General features: G+C 46.4%; 1 protein-coding gene across 7 annotated transcripts in view; it reads right to left on the bottom strand.

Moving 5' to 3' along the window:
- CENPT (centromere protein T) overlaps positions 1-17,761 on the bottom strand; it is a 1,192,572-nt gene that overhangs the window by 392,154 nt on the left and 782,657 nt on the right. For all 7 annotated transcript variants that reach the window (XR_013603874.1, XM_078671348.1, XM_078671349.1 and 4 more), the window contains exon 14: positions 4,487-5,866. Coding sequence is in view for 6 of the 7 variants with exons in the window: in XM_078671348.1 (XP_078527474.1) it covers positions 4,487-5,866 (1,380 nt within the window). In the remaining variant the exon portion in view is untranslated. The remainder of the gene's footprint in view (positions 1-4,486; positions 5,867-17,761) is intronic.

Here is a 17,761-nt window from a genome sequence, read left to right as displayed (position 1 = left end):
GGAGCCGGGCATTTTAGAAAAACTACGAAGAGCTGACCGTGCAGCTCCCAAGGCTCCCTTGAAGCTGTGCATTGGGGTTTGAGAAGCCCGAGCAGCTCTTGCACCGAAGATCTCCCCTCCACACTCACCGAGTGCTGCGTGGGGCCCTTTTGCATTTTCATGCTCGACGCGTTGGTCCGGTCACTTGCCCGTTGGCTAGTGGCCCCAGTACCGACGAATCCTTGAATTTACTCTGCTAGTCTGGTTGCTCCAGACTGGCCCTCGCTCCCCTGAAAAGGAGCAATCTCTCTGACCTTGCTGGTCCGAGTAAGAAGCGATCTTCAAATCCTGCGTGGGTTGCATTTGCCAAGGCCTGTTGACTCCGATCCGGAATCCGACACCGCAGACAACAAGAGCCTTTGTGGGACATCTCGTGATCCACTCCTGGACGCCCTCGAAGCCCCAGAGTCCACGTGGCAGCGGAGACAAGCTTCTCGACAACCACCTGATTGCGGCCGACATTGCTTGGTTCCTTCCTGGTTCCATCCTGGTCACTGGCTAGTGACCCAGACTCTGTCCCCTCTGCTTTCAGGTACTCTACATCTTCGATCCACCCTTGGATCCAACCGGACTCTTCTCTCCTGGCCGTCTGCAGCATCCTCATCTCCAGGCTCCATAGATCTCCACGATGAAACCCGACACACTTTGGCATCTATGCACCCGCTTCCTGTGGGTGATGTAACGATCAAACACCGGTGCTCCTGTAGTGGTTTACACCTCTAGTGTCCTAGTTTAAAGTGGGGTAATTCTATTCCAGTCGGAAGACTTCCACAACAGTAACTTTCTAACTTTTACGCGCCATTGACTTTGCATTGGTGCATGCGTGTGCTTTAGGCACTGCAACCGTGTCCCGCGGGCCTCTCCCGACTTCATCACTGTTAGTCCCGAGTAGTCCCAGCGATTCACAAGGCCCTAGGCCCTACCATTGTTCGAGAGGTGGTACTTATACCACTATTTTAGTATATGGTTATACTTTGGATTTTCCAGACGGGGATGTCTGTTTCATAAAGTATTTAGGATTCTTTCCCAAAAATTCTTGGGAGAAAGCCTCACCTCTTCCTGGCCACTGCCCTGGACTGATCCTGAGCCGAAACAGACATCCCCGTCTGGAAAATCCAATGTACGGTAGGATGTTTGGTATCATTTATTTGTGTAAATTTTTGCTTTTTTCACTAAGCTTAGGTTAAGCTTAATTGCAGTAGTGTTCAAGAGGTCCTGACGAAAGCCCGGTAGGCTTAACTTTCCTACAATGGCTGAAACATGTTGACCAAATACCATCCTTAATAGACAGTTATTGTGTCAAACTGTCTCACACTCATTTTAATTTTGACATCATGATTTTCCCTAATAAGTTTTCCTTAAATCATGGTAGCCAATTTTACATCTCACTTTTTGATTCTTTTTGCACACATTTTTTCTCACTGCAATTTAACATCCCACACCATTCCAAACTGATTTGATTTTTGGTATGATCCATCACTAGTGGTTCCTTGGGTTTGAAGAAGCACATAATTCCAACAGGTGTGTGGCTCCCTAACGGGACCATCTCTGGTTCTATCCCAGATGATGAAGCTCTGCCATATGGGTGGGCTGATGGGATTCATTTACTTTTTGTTGTACACACTTTACAGGTAGACACAGAGTATGCCACATTTTTCTTTGCCCACATAAGTTGTACAGACCATTGACGGTCCTTTTGTGTTGTTATACTGTGAATAAGGGGTTGTCTGTCTTTTGGTCTTTAAATAATTTTCCCCTTAGACCCTCCACCAACCTTGTTTTTGACGGCCACTGGAGTAAGCCCAGTCCCTTAGATGCTCAGGATTACTTGTTGCAAATGTTTTTCCTGTGGCGTACAGAAGTGCGATTTGCCGATAGTTCTCAGGGTTAAGTCAACAGTCTTTTTTTTGTATTGGAATGATGATACTGCCAGTCCATGAATAAGGAATTTGGGCAGTGGCATAACAATGTAGAAACAGGGGCGCCAGAAACACGCTCCACTTCGCCAGGTTGCTTTGCAATACTTTTATTGGTATTATGCCTGGACCCATAGATGCTCAAGTTCTCGCCTTCTTCATACAGAACTCAATTTGTTTTCCTGAGCGAGAGGGTAAAGAACTTGCAATCCAATCAATAGGTCTCATGTTGAATGTCTTCCTACAGCCGGAATGCTCTAAGTTTGATTTGTAAAGATCCAGAAGGTATCTTTCCCACTTTGTCTTTGATACATGCAGCGCTTTTGTGGATGTACTGCTATCCAGTCCTTTGTCAATCAGAGGCCAAAATTGCTTGGCGTCTCTTTTGGTGGTGGCCATTTGCAGTTTTTTCTTCAGGCTAGCTATTTCTGCTTTTCTTGAACTTAAAATGGTAATACATTGCTGTCTGATTAATTAATTCCTTCTTTTGAAAATGTTCTCCCCTCCAGTGATGATCTCGGATTTGAGAGAAGAATTATATGGAGGAACCTTCATTTGCAGCTTGTTGATATTGGAAGTGAGAGTTTGCTGAAAATGCTTGACTGGGTTAAGGGTGCTGTCTGGCAACCAAAGCTGTTGAGAAGATATTACTTTGTTGATTTTATTGATGCTTGCTGTGTTCCAGATTATTCGGCCCTGCTTGGAGTCTAGAACCCTCTCATCATTCATCCGAGTCAGTGTTCATAGAGAGATCGAAGGCAGATTTAAATTGAGATTTGTGTGGACTATCGCATGGTCGCTATCTGATGTTAAATGGGAGTCGCAGTAATTGCATTTTTGGTAGAACACTGGGTTGCACATTATGAAGTCTAATATCTAGCTGCCATAGACGCCTTTTCTTGTGCAACTTGCAGGTACATCCCCATCTAGCCTTCCATTTAAGATCACTCCACTAATTCCAATTGCGGATTCAAGTAGGATTTTCCCTCATTTGTCTGCTTTAATGTCGCCAGGAAAAAAAGGGGTTGGTATTGACCAGCATCGTCTTCGCTTTTATTTCTACAAGATTTAATCATGTGCATAGAGATTTTTGCATTGAAGTCTCCTGTAATGAGAACTTGATGTCTACCACACGAGTCTGATACTGAAACTATGTGATCAAATATTTTTACCAGCATGGGATTAAATTCAGACCTGGGCAAGAAGTAGATATTAAAAAGAAATATGGGTTTAGCGTATCGAGGATTTTTGTGGCTTGTTTTTATCCTTATACATTGGATGTTATTAATGCTCAGATCAATTCTTTCGAGATTTCACTTTATGTCTTCCTTCAGTAGGATCATGAGACCCCCCTTTGCGTGTCCTCGTTTTACCATTGTTGCTGAAATTTCGAATAAGAAGTAATCTGTTTGACTAAAAGTTCTGAGAGACCAGGTTTCTTGTAGGCAAACTATTTCTGGTGAACTCTTGAGAAGACGGAGTCGTTTTTGCGGTTCCAGGCCTGCAATGTTCCATTAGAAGAGAGAAAAAAAAACAATGGTTTTTGTGGAGGAGTCTTTGCTAAAAAAAAGGGGCTTCATGCCTCGTCCCTGTCTATTAAGTTGTCCGCAAGCCAAGACCACGAATTATCCTTGTTTAATTTTGTAGTTTTAATATCGTTATGGTTCCATATCGATCTTTCTCCATCTGTTATACTGATTGTTAACTTATTGAATTGGGGATCCGATGAACTTTGTGAAGGCTTGTTTTGGTAGGAGGTTGAGGCGATGTGAAGTGGCTCCCTTTTTGATAATGATGGTTTGTTCAGTAAAGCCTGCGAAGTCTTTAGTCTAACTCCGATCACGTCAAATGTGTACATATAAAGGGTTTCGCTCTCATTTAGAATAATTGCAGGTATCACACCAGACCGGAAGTCAACTCGCACTGTAAAGAGGTCAGCCTTATCTGGAAAGGAAATCAGTTTTATTTCAGAAGATGGAAGCGTTTGAAGGTGAGGGAGTGTATGAATGAAGTTAAGTACCCTTTTCCGATTTAATGGGTTATTTCCTACAGGAACAAGATCAGATAGCTCTAAAGTTAGATATACGTCTTGGGGTTGGCTATTCCCTGCTGTCATAGCCAATCATTCAAAATCAAGGGCAGCCTGCTCGGGGTAGCTTGTGGTCTGTTGATAACCTTTACTTGAGAAATTAATAGCATGGGGATTTAGTTGTCTTGATGATACAGCTGTAAAGATGGAGAAGATAATCCCTTCACATTGTTGCTGTCGATGTTACTAAACGTGCCCTCAGGTACATTTTGTATGAATATTTGAAACAAAAGAGATACAGAAAAACTGGTAGGGTGTCTATGTTGGAGGAGGGATATTAGAAATGGAGACATGAAGACATTCTTGCTAGTTAAATGCTGGGTGTCAGTTAGATGGCACCCTGATTATGTTCGCCTTATAAGATAGTACAGCTGCCAGTGAAAGACTATTACTACTACATATAATGTATTATATGAGAAAATAATCCTTATTACGAACTTACCTTTTCTTTCATTCCTGCTGATGTTTTCTTCAACTCTCTCCACTGTTTGCACTTCCACTTTGAAAAACTCATCTTCCTCCTCTTCTGAGGTTACTCCCTCTGTTGGGTTTTCATCTTGGACCTCTGCACCCTCCTCCAACTCCTCATTTTCCAGCAATACCACATCCATCTCCCCATGCGTTTCCTTTCCTTCATCTCCATGGGTCTGCTTTTCTGATTCCTCCATGTTGCTGTCTTCCACTTCGTGCTCTTCCTCAAAGGTTTGTTCATCCACTCTCCCATTCTCTTGTGTGTTTTCATCAAAACTTTCCACTTTAGGACCGGGATCATCAATGGCATCAATTATTGTCTCTACTTCAGCTTCCGTTGAAGCAGACTCTTCCATCATGGCATACTTTTCTTCCGCACTATATGTGGAAGCTTTCTCCTCCTCTTCCATTTTGTTGGGGATTTTGCCTTCTTCAGTATTCTCCATTTGGACCTCCTGGGACACTTCTAAGACCTTACTTTCAACCAGCTCTATTCCAGAATGCCTTTGAGTTTCATTTTCGGAGTCTTCAATTGTTTGCTCGCCCAGTTCCACCTCCTCCAAGTTGATGTTTTCAACTTCCTGGTCTTCTAAGCCATTATCAGTCTGCTTGTAAAAACATTCTTCTTCAGAACTCGACTCACCCACCTCCTCAATAGTTGGCTTTGCTTCCACCTCAACAGTGACTAGCTCATCCTTGTCTTTGACAGACGTTTCCCCTGACATATTTTGGGGATCATTCTCGTGTGCATTAATTTTGAGGATGTCACTTGCTTCCCCTTTTGGGGTGTCTTCATTTTCAAAACTCTCTTCTTGTACTTCCAACACCCCCTCAATGTCTTTACTTGCTGAATTTTCCTCCTCCATCGTTTCAAAAGAAGACTCTACCTCATCCTCCAAGTTTGAGGTCGACTTTTCCTCCTCTAAGCTCTCTGAAATAGGCTCTTCTACCTCTGCAGCCTCAGAAACAACCACTATCTCCGCCATTATGTCAGAATCGTCAACGAACATCCTAGAAGGAGAACCTTCCTCTTCCATCTCCTCGGGATCAGGATTTTGCATACAAATGTTCTCAGAAAAATGCTCTTCCTCCTCAGCGGTAGCTAGTTTATTAGCTAGGCAGAAGGCCGGCTTATCAAACTCCTCCAGGAGCTTGCCTTCATTTTCATCTATAAATTTGAACTCGGTCTCATGAGTCTGTAAATGTTTCTTGGCATGGTCTGTATCTTCATTATCTCTAGTTTCAGCTCTACCCTGAGACTCTTGCTGGGCAGATGTTTCAGTTTCACGCTTCAGTCTTTCGCTAGGAGGAGCAGATGGCAGGGTATAAATGGCTCCAATACTCTGAAAAACTTAATATTTAGAGAAATTAGATTAGAAAGGGGATCCATTGTCAATATTTCACCATCCATTCATAGTAATAGTAACTTTAGAAAAAGAGCCCTAAAGGCCTGAAACAGTTTCAATTGTTTAGTAATACAATATCAATCACTGAAATGAAATGCAATTAGTGTTACACTTCAGAATGAAATTAAAATTATTTTTGGGAATAAGACGCCTAAAGACATACATAAACACATTAATAAAATTAGCAAACACATTAGGTAGAAATACTTCATCCAAACCGATTAAAAAGAAGAATCATGAAATGAAGATTAACAATTACTAAAGCTCTCGACAATTGAAATTTGGTGTAACACAACAAATCTTTACGATACAAGCACAATGTAAAAACTTGGCTAGGCTAAAATTAGGAAATCATTGATCTGCCATTTCAATAAGCATAGTGTAACAAAACTGTGGGTAGACCTCAAGGACCTACACACTGGAATTATCAATGTTCTCATTAAAAAGGTCTAACCCCCCCGCCAAAACCTCATAAAATGTTCCATGCAAAATGTACAAACTGGACAACGATTAGATCTGTCCTCCCAGTAACGCATTTGCAAGTAAACTCATAGAGTGAGAGAATACCAAACACATTTATACACATTTTTAAAAAAAGAGGGTATCATTCTATCCATATAGTCCTCGAAAACAGGGATCCATTTATGATCTAAAGTACAGTCTTTTATTCCATTTGCTCTGGCATGCACAATACATCTTTCTCTTAAAACAACCAGTTTGTGCTCTCGAGGACAGTAGCTCAACTTCTGGTTAAGTTTCCAGGTGAGACCTGTAGATATTTTAGTTTCAACTTCTGGAGCCAGCAATTTACATACAATGGCCAAGAAGTTATGAATGATATGTTCAATGCAAGCAGTTCCTTTAGGGAGTGCTGACAGGGCTCAAGTTGCGGAATAGTCCAGATACAAATCCAATTCATTAGAAGTCTCAAGGCAATCATGTCACCTACCCAATTCATTCTCAAATCTAAAAAACAAATGGCTCAAGGGGGAACTAAAAGAAAAACAAGATCTAAAAAAAAAAAAAGAACATTTTTAGGCACGACAAGTGATGAAACATTACAGTATTCTGAAATCTCAGCTCCGTATACCAGACCCTAAGTACTGAGCTCTATAGATTTGTAGTAAGAGGGACACAGATCTTGGCAGTGTGGACTTAAGCACGTTAGGTAGTGCCATGACTGTATGTGTAGTGTTATCCCGTTCTGCACAATTCCCACTGAGTGCAGCACTTGTGTGCATGACATCACCATATCCCCATATGTCTAAAGGATCACTAACCTCTGCCTAGGTTTGGATGAGGCCGAACTACAAGACCCATGATCCAACTACATTCATCAGATGGTACTGTGGTGAAGTGGGCCGAGTCTCTGCATTTTTCTGCTGTTTTGGCCATCTTGAATTCCTGACCATTTAAGGCCGTGAGAAGCAAGCAGCAGCGCTTGCTATGCTTTATCTATGATCTTGGATGACAATCGGAGTTCCAGAAAGGGGCATAGTTTCTTTGTGCGCCATTCGAACCAGGTGCACAGTGCTCGAAAAATCATGGAAAATTTACTAGACCTGCAGGTTTAGTAACTTGAAAACTCTACTCGACCTAACTGTAATGTACTTGAACCGTGAACTGGTCTCAACAGGATTGTCACACAGTTCACTTTAGAAAATCCTCTATCTTCAGTCACAGAAAGAAAAGTAAATGTAGGAAAAGAAACTAACTTTTGACCTCTGATTCTGAAAAGCGAGCAAATGTGCCAAGATATGAGACATATTTTTATTAATTAAATAAACAGTATTTATAGTATCTCTAATTATTTATGCTTTTTTGTATTAATATTTCTGGAGCCACCTTCTGTCGCATTCTCCCTGAATTTGAATCTAGTTTGGTTCTTGGTATTTTTTTTGAGACGTGTATACATTCCATTATTATCTTGACTACAACACACCCTAAGTGTCCTCAGCTATATATGACACCTAAAATTCATAAGAACCTTATGAAGCCTCCATTTCGCCCTATTGTCTCAATGTATTATCTTGACTACAACACACCCTAAGTGTCCTCAGCTATATATGACACCTAAAATTCATAAGAACCTTATGAAGCGTCCATTTCGCCCTATTGTCTCAACGTGTGGAAGCCTGCATGAGCCAGTAGGCAAACTATTGGACAAGTACTTGCAACCTTTTGTTCAAAACATGGCATCATACGTCAAAGATACCACACACTCTTTTTTTATAAATCTTTTTATTGATTTAAAAAAAGGTAATAACAATGAAAACGTATCAGGTGCAATGCAATTACATACATACATACATACAAGCATCGAATCATAGCAAAGTCAGGATAGTAGCGACATAAAACAAAGGATGCCGGGACTCAACACTCCTAATCTATCAGGATTATGAAATTAACAGGGTTTGCTCTACCGTAGGGTGCTGGCACTCGGCTCCGCCGATTACAAAATCACTTTATACTTAGACCATGAACAGGATACATTGCAGCCCTTGTATGCAGAAGATACACCAGATCAAACAGCAAGGCTCGCATTAGCACCATAATACTGAAAAAAGGGGGGGGGGGTCAGGATAATTAAAAATATAAGAAAAGGAAAATAGAATAATAGGGTAAACGCAAAGCGCTTAAACATCCCACCCTGCACCCCTGCATGCAGCTTACGCCAAACCCCAACTAGCAGTGTGCCCATCGCCCCATCTAAACTAAAACCCCTTGAAAGGAATGGAGGAGGGCCTTCGTACAGGCTCCCGGCCTCTCCCCTCCCACTAACACTAAGCCTCCCCCTAAGTAAGGACAACAGTTACACAATCGAACTAAGATCGGGGGATTCATTACTCGCTCACACCGCCTCCCAGTATCAACATTATAAAGTGAGTCCCACACAGCCACAGTTCGAACAAAAGTCACGAAGAATAAGCCGGTTTCAGCCCTGGCCAGTTCGATCAGGTATACGAATGTACGTCACCCAAACAGTCGCCATTATGGAAGAGTACGGAACACAGGAGCGAGCCGGAAACATCACGGAACAGTGAATCACGTTGCCATTGGGTCCCATCCGCTCCGTCAGGAACTCCAGACATTGCTGCCAGTCACATTTAACTGAGTTTGAATAAAGCAAGAGGGGTACCTTGTCAAGCCACTCCTGAGTCATTGTATAATCCCTCACATGTAGTTTACGGCGCAATTTTCTCTCCGTCAATTGCAATACTGAATATGCCAACACAATAGGGGCATCCGACACATTGCCGTTAACTGATTCGCGGATCAGAGTCTCACTCCCCTCTCGCTGCACAGGGTTGTTGGCGTCGAGTAAGCCAGTTGTTGTTCAATGCTGCAACTTTCACACTGTCACGAAATTGAACACAGGTCTCCTTAACATGCCCCAACTCGAAAATAACGACATCCAATTTAAGTACCAGTGCTTGGACTCTTCTGTTCAGGGAAAGGTGAAGACCATCAACAGCCTCCATTAGAGTTGCGAGCGTGGGTACACTCCTGGCCGATACTGATCGTTCCCCTTCGTTGATGACAGACTGGTCCGATGTCGAAAACCCCTTGGTTAGGATATGTCGGTCCAAGATATCCTAACAACGTTCCATGGACCCCTTAGAGGGTTGGGATCGAATCTTACGCTGATCGATATTGGGCATCATGTCATACATTTCCACCATGTTCAGTCCCTTGGGCCCATAGGGACCGACCAACTAGAGTCAAAGATGAAGACACCTGCTCCGATCGTGTACAGGATGAGTCGGGGTCGTTTTCAGGATGTGGCCGCAGCCGCCGGGTCGCCTTTCCGACTATTTCAAAGTCTTTCACGGCACTGGCTCCTTTAGTTGATATCCAACTGGTGTCCGCAGTGTCTGTGGGGTGTTCCTGTACAGCGCCAATCTGTTCGAATGTTCAATGTGAAGATCGGATAAAAAACTTCACTTCCATTCCGGTGGACCGGCCCCTCCTAAACTCCTGTGTCCAATGTTGTTCAATTAGGTGCTGGCTAGATTTCCACTCGAGGTCCCGGCTTCAGGGCTGATGTAGGCCGCAAACTTCAGGACGACGTTTCTCCGTTCTCGATGGTGATAGAACTTCCTGGATCTCACGGTGCGGCGTAGTTTTGATTCGTCTATACGGGAGCGTTGCATAGGCACAGGATATCCAGCAGGATCTTGTAGCAGGATGGGGAGGTCTACGGAGCCGAAAGCCTAAGCGGCCATCTTGGTCGCTAGCTTGGCTCCTCCTCCACCACACACTCTTAATAAATTGACGGACTGGCAAATTGAAGGTCAAAACATTATTATGTGCAGCATAGACGTACAGGCTCTGTACACCTCCATACCCCATTCCATGGGCATCGAAGCTGTTGAAAAAGCATTGCTAGAAATGGAATATGAAGAAGCCATGAAAGTGTTTCTATTAGAGCTTCTCACATTTACCTTGATGCACAGCTACTTTAAATGGGAGGATCAGTGGTATTTGCAGAAACATGGTACATCCATGGGCAATTCTATGGCGCCAACTTACGCGAATATTTTCATGCATGAATTTGAGAACACACACATACTGAGCGACCCGAAATGGTCTAATAACCTAGGCCTCTACCTCCGCTATATAGATGACATATTTATATTGTGGAGAGGGGAAGAGGATGCCTTGAGAAGTAACATGATGGATCTCAAAAAAATAGACGGGTGAATTCAATTCACCTTTGAAATACAAAAAGATACGATTAGCTAGTTGGATGTCACAATCTAGAGAAATGGATCTAACTTTGAAACCACCCTGTTTATGAAGCCCACAGATCGCAATAACATGTTATCCTGCCAGAGTTTCCACCCGCAAACACTAAGGCTGCACCTACCATTATTCGCAATTGTTGCGGGTTAAAAGGATTGTCTCAGACCCAGAGGAATACAAGAACCAAGCACAAACAAGCATTTGCTATGCAATAGGTCTCGCATTAGGAAAGTTTGAGCTATTGGTATTGTAAATGACAATTTTTTTATTTAGGTTTTGTTTTTGAAAATAGCGAAATTAATAGCTTTGCCATTTACAATGCCATAGTTATAACTTTCGCAAATGTGACACCTATAGCATTTGTAATGCAATATGCGTTGTATTTACGTGACTTACATGTATTGATATTACAAATAACAATAGCTTTTATTTTTTTTAAATAATTAATACTTAATAAAAGTTATTGTAATTTATAATGGCAATAGCTTAAACTTTTGTAAATAACTTTTGTGAAGATTATGTTCAGTGTATTTTACTGTGACGAAAATCCAAGAACAGAAGTGAAATATCAACATCTTTTTGTTACATTTGTAATAAAGCTTGAAACATTGAGAGAACATATTTGAACCATCTGTTGTTGAATGGTTGCACAGATTGATGCAGTGGTGGCGCTGAGTGATGTTGTGATGTCGAACGAGTGATGCGGTGGCACTCAGTGATGCTGTGGTAGCGCATAGTGATGTTGTGGTGCCCCTGAGTGATGCTGTGGTGGTGCTGAGTGATGCTGTATGCTATGTTTTGTTTTGCTATCCTATGTTTTGTTATGCTATGCTATGTTTTGTTATGCTATGCTATGCTTTGCTATGCTATGTTTTGCTGTGTTTGGTATGCTATGTTTTGCTATGCTTTGTTGTGTTTTGTTAACCCTTCCGCTGCGCTGACCGTTCTGCGCTGGTGCGGAACGTTCTATTGCGTGGACGGGGCAGGAACGTTCAGCAGACGTGCGCAGCACTACCGAGGGGGTGCACGCGACGTCCGCTGAACGTGCGCCGCACCGAAGGGGTTAAGTTATGCTATGTGTTGTTGTGTTTTGCTATGTTGTGGTATGCTATGTGTTGTTGTGTTTTGTTATGCTGTTTTGCTATCCTATGCTTTGTTTTGTTATGCTATGCTTTGTTTTGCTGTGTTTTGTTGTGCTATGCTGGTGAGGGTGTGTAGGGTTGGAGGGTGTGTAGGGTTGGAGGGTGTGTAGGGTTGGAGGGTGTGTAGGGTTGGAGGGTGTGTAGGGTTGGAGGGTGTGTAGGGTTGGAGGGTGTGTAGGGTGCGAGGGTGTGTAGGGTGCGAGGGCGGGAGGGCGAGAGGGCGAGAGGGCGCGAGGGCGAGAGGGCGCGAGGGCGCGAGGGCGAGAGGGCGAGAGGGCGCGAGGGCGCGAGGGCGAGAGGGCGCGAGGGCGGGAGGGCGACAGGGCTGGAGGGCGACAGGGCTGGAGGGCGACAGGGCTGGAGGGCGACAGGGCTGGAGGGCGACAGGGCTGGAGGGCGACAGGGCTGGAGGGCGACAGGGCTGGAGGGCGACAGGGCTGGAGGGCGACAGGGCTGGAGGGCGACAGGGCTGGAGGGCGACAGGGCTGGAGGGCGACAGGGCTGGAGGGCGACAGGGCTGGAGGGCGACAGGGCTGGAGGGCGACAGGGCTGGAGGGCGACAGGGCTGGAGGGCGACAGGGCTGGAGGGCGACAGGGCTGGAGGGCGACAGGGCTGGAGGGCGACAGGGCTGGAGGGCGACAGGGCTGGAGGGCGACAGGGCTGGAGGGCGACAGGGCTGGAGGGCGACAGGGCTGGAGGGCGACAGGGCTGGAGGGCGACAGGGCTGGAGGGCGACAGGGCTGGAGGGCGACAGGGCTGGAGGGCGACAGGGCTGGAGGGCGACAGGGCTGGAGGGCGACAGGGCTGGAGGGCGACAGGGCTGGAGGGCGACAGGGCTGGAGGGCGACAGGGCTGGAGGGCGACAGGGCTGGAGGGCGACAGGGCTGGAGGGCGACAGGGCTGGAGGGCGACAGGGCTGGAGGGCGACAGGGCTGGAGGGCGACAGGGCTGGAGGGCGACAGGGCTGGAGGGCGACAGGGCTGGAGGGCGACGGGGTTGGAGGGCGACGGGGTTGGAGGGCGACGGGGTTGGAGGGCGAGGGGGTTGGAGGGCGAGGGGGTTGGAGGGCGACAGGGTTGGAGGGCGACAGGGTTGGAGGGCGACGGGGTTGGAGGGCGACGGGGTTGGAGGGCGAGGGGGTTGGAGGGCGAGGGGGTTGGAGGGCGAGGGGGTTGGAGGGTGAGAGGGTAAGAGGGTTGGAGGGTGAGAGGGTAAGAGGGTTGGAGGGTGAGAGGTTGAGGGGGTGAGGGTGTGCGAGGGTGGGTGTGAGGGTGGGTGAGGGGGTGTGAGGGGGTGTGAGGGTGAGTGAGGGGTGAGAGGGGGGTGAGAGGGTGAGTGAGGGGTGAGAGGGTTGGAGGGTGAGAGGGTAAGAGGGTTGGAGGGTGAGAGGGTAAGAGGGTTGGAGGGTGAGAGGGTAAGAGGGTTGGAGGGTGAGAGGGTAAGAGGGTTGGAGGGTGAGAGGGTAAGAGGGTTGGAGGGTGAGAGGTTGAGGGGGTGAGGGTGTGCGAGGGTGGGTGTGAGGGTGGGTGAGGGGGTGTGAGGGTGGGTGAGGGGGTGTGAGGGGGTGTGAGGGTGAGTGGGGGGTGAGGGGGGTGAGAGGGGGGTGAGAGGGTGAGTGAGGGGTGAGAGGGTTGGAGGGTGAGAGGGTAAGAGGGTTGGAGGGTGAGAGGGTGAGAGGGTAAGAGGGTTGGAGGGTGAGAGGTTGAGGGGGTGAGGGTGTGCGAGGGTGGGTGTGAGGGTGGGTGAGGGGGTGTGAGGGTGAGTGAGGGGTGAGTGAGGGGTGAGAGGGGGGTGAGAGGGGGGTGAGAGGATGAGTGAGGGGTGAGAGGGTTGGAGGGTTGGAGGGTGAGATGGTTGGAGGGTGAGATGGTTGGAGGGTGAGATGGTTGGAGGGTGAGATGGTTGGAGGGTGAGATGGTTGGAGGGTGAGATGGTTGGAGGGTGAGAGGGTTGGAGGGTGAGAGGGTTGGAGGGTGAGAGGGTTGGAGGGTGAGAGGGTTGGAGGGTGAGAGGGTTGGAGGGTGAGAGGGTTGGAGGGTGAGAGGGTTGGAGGGTGAGAGGGTGAGAGCTTTGGAGGGTGAGAGCTTTGGAGGGTGAGAGGGTGAGGGTTGGAGGGTGAGAGGGGTGAGAGGGTTGGAGGGTGAGAGGGGTGAGAGGGTTGGAGGGTGAGAGGGTGAGAGGGCTGGAGGGTGAGAGGGCTGGAGGGTGAGAGGGCTGGAGGGTGAGAGGGCTGGAGGGTGAGAGGGCTGGAGGGTGAGAGGGCTGGAGGGTGAGAGGGCTGGAGGGTGAGAGGGCTGGAGGGTGAGAGGGCTGGAGGGTGAGAGGGCTGGAGGGTGAGAGGGCTGGAGGGTGAGAGGGCTGGAGGGTGAGAGGGCTGGAGGGTGAGAGGGCTGGAGGGTGAGAGGGCTGGAGGGTGAGAGGGTTGGAGGGTGAGAGGGTTGGAGGGTGAGAGGGTTGGAGGGTGAGAGGGTTGGAGGGTGAGAGGGTTGGAGGGTGAGAGGGTTGGAGGGTGAGAGGGTTGGAGGGTGAGAGGGTGAGTGAGGGGGTGTGAGGGTGAGTGAGGGGGTGTGAGGGTGAGTGAGGGGTGTGAGGGTGAGTGAGGGGTGTGAGGGTGAGTGAGGGGTGTGAGTGTGAGGATGGGTTAATGGAGTACCATTAAACTGGGTAATACTTAATTCTTATATTTTCAATGCTTGGATGTGGCAAAAGGCATTGAAAACATAAGAATTAAGTATTACCCAGTTTAATGGTACTCCATTTACCCATCCTGGAAGAATGGAAAGTTAAGTCAGCATTCCTGGGATTCACACTCATGACCTGCAGGTCACAGCATTTTAAAGCAGGCACGGTTGTACTCACTGAGCCATCCTGGTGCAAAAGTCACATGCATAAAAACTATGTTGAAACATGTCGCTTTAACAAAAAAAGGCTGAATTCACAAAGGATTTTCTATATAGAAGAATTACTTTGTTATACAAACACAGCCATTTGAGTGTAAATTAGTAATTCTTTTACAGATAATCAAAACTGATAGATTTCTTAATTCAAAGGTATACTTACGAATGCAACAAATGTGCCAGCAGAGAGGCACTGTCAGTCACACTCACAAACTGTGAGGTGATGGTGAGAGTGTGGGCACTTCAGGTCATAGCAGGAACACCAAACTTGTAAGGTTCTGGGTATTCACACGCCTTTTACAGATTTAGTCCTTGAGTTGAAGCACCTGACGAGTTGGTCCTGTCAAAGATCAAGTGCTCTCTAGGGCGAAAATCTGCAATAGTACATATGTGCTACACTTGTAGAGGAGAAATGTTTGATCCAGAGGAAAATCTACACGTAAATATTGCGCACTCCAGGAAATCAACGAATGTTGTTGGTTTACTGGTGCACTCTGGTTCCTACTGGAATCCCCAGAAAGACAGAAATCTGCTATAAATGCAGAACTAAACCTTATGAAACCAGATTATAAAAGCAGCACGTAACGTTCCCTACAGCGTAAACCAGACCCATTTCTCTTTCGGTTCCAATATCCAAAAGCCAACAAGTTTCCTTACTGAAATTCATCGTAACAGTCCCGAACTAATATCTGTAATGCCTACATGAAACAAAATTGTCCAGTAGATAAAGTTTTAAACGGGCAATACCTGTGGAGAACTGAGCTAAAAGTGAACTGGTGTTTTTTAACACTCCCCTATTGGCTGCCACAGTAGGCTCAATGCACAACAATCACCAAGCCTACTCTTTTAGTGAGGATCGTATTTGATGCTCCATGCATGTACGTACACAGCAACACAGGCAAATGCAAGCTGCAAATACAGAAATTCAACTTCGACCAGAAGACATGAATTACTGGAGTCGCAAGTGAGCTCAAGAGAAAACACACAATGGCACGTAATTAACCAATTTTATTAAAGGAATGAGTTGATTCTTTCATGCCAAGTAGAAAACCAACACAGAAATGCTACATATGCCGGTCCACAACGGAGAGAAATTCGCGTTAACAAATCACCAAAAATTAATGAGGCACCAGCATTTGGAGCACAATAAAGTACGTTCCTTGGGACACAGTTCGCCAAGTTACTCGATGGTGCAAACCTCTTAAACAGCTCCATCTAGGGCGGATTCAGAGTGTAGATGTTTTTTTTAGCTATTGTAGGCGCTGTATTTAACAGAGTGTCTCTCACAAAGAAGCTGTCCGTAAATACAAGAAGTTGTGTGTCGGTCTAGCCAGTAAACAGTGTTAAAAATCTTGCCTGACTTGACCATTGAGCGCCTACAATAATTTCATTGATAAGGACGACACCCAAGGAGCTTTTATAAATTGTATTTTAGGACGTTCCAATCTCAATTAAAATAAGATGGTATTGGGTGTAGTCGTTGCCTCACTTCCATAAACAGATGCACTTCATGCAGTAGGTGATCTTCTTCAGCTCCTCACAAAGGCACTGAACATAAAGTTTTTTTTTTTTAAACTCAGGAATGAAACTTAGTACTTCCGGGTGTAATCTCAGAAACGAAGATCGGACTACCAACGTAATAGGTGTTATTACTCAACTCAATTGAGCACGTCATCTACCTCAGAAGGATGAAAGTTTTATTTAACAAATTCGGGAGTCAACCTGTACACTACGCGTTACACATATGTCTGGGGGGAGGGAGGGGGGCATCTATCCAATTATCTATCAAAATACATCAGGCGCAATTGGAAAAGTAGAAAAAAAATATTCGTTTTACGTCTTTCAATCTCTTCCGTAGCTCAAAGGAAATACCAGTTTGTCCTGCATCCACCCGTTCTTCAATCCAGCTGAGGAAGAACCTTAAATGGCTCCCGGCAAACCTGATCCTCGCCAGAAGTGGCACTGGTCTCTTCTGCCACCACGCTTCTCCACGTACAAATTGTATCTGTCACACAAAAGTCCAGTTTCCACTTGAGTGTTTTTCTCCGTAACTTCCACGAAACTGGACAAATCCGTACCGTCATCCCATTAAACAGTACCAAGTCTATCATAGGTCCACCTTCAAACAGGAAGGGCGTTGAAAAGTGTCTGAAAAAGTCGACGTGATTCTACTTGCAGACGAGGAGAAGTTGATAAGATGTGCACATTCTTGGCTTTGGAGCATGGAGCCAACCTGAGAACACTGTGCCCAGTTCAGACAAAGCACTGACAGCACGTGCACGTAGTTGTAATGGGGCACTTTGACGGAAATATGTTATAATTTCACTAGCCGTGCACTCGGTCGGTTCCTGCTACTTATGAGCGCGGGGATGGTCGGTATTTTCTTTAGTAGATTTATGTCCCGATTGCCCAAGGGTAAGGACAATAGGCACAACGTGAAACAAATAAATAAACCAATCGGCATAGCCAGTACTCGGGTTTTTGGCCCTGGTGTCATTAGCGGAAAGTTCTGCTTGACCCTGGTGCTTTAGATTTTCTGTGCTGTTTCCAGTGCCGTCAGATAATTTGTGCCACTCACCCATTAATCCTGCAGACTCAAATGTGTATTAATAATCTGCAAAACCAGTTAAAATAGGTCAAATGAAACAGGCTGTAACTGGCGTGGCATTACACAAGGCAGTTGTAACTGCTGCATTAGTCAGTCATTAGTCACAGGAAACAAGCCGTGAGCGTGCACGCTCCCGAACTTCCGGTTTCGGGAACGCTCCCGAACGTCTGGTTTCGGGATGTGCACGCTCACGGCTATTGTGGGGCGGGACTTATGTCTGTGCGAGAAGCCCGCGCCCACGGAGTGGATGGCCCAGAGGACCGGTGGCAACAGAAGTCAGGAGCGGCGGCTGATGCGGTAAGTGGGGCTTGGGGGGCTTGGCACGTGTGTGTGTGTGTGTCTGCGCGCATGTGTGTGTGTCTGCGCGCATGTGTGTGTGTGTGTGTCTGTCTTTGGCTGGCCTGCATAAGCGCGTCCACAGACCCTGGTAGGCTCGTGCACCGCTC

The sequence above is a fragment of the Lissotriton helveticus genome, chromosome 12 (assembly GCF_964261635.1).
Source record: "Lissotriton helveticus chromosome 12, aLisHel1.1, whole genome shotgun sequence".
Lineage (NCBI taxonomy): Eukaryota > Metazoa > Chordata > Amphibia > Caudata > Salamandridae > Lissotriton > Lissotriton helveticus.
This window is presented reverse-complemented; position numbering and strand designations above follow the sequence as displayed.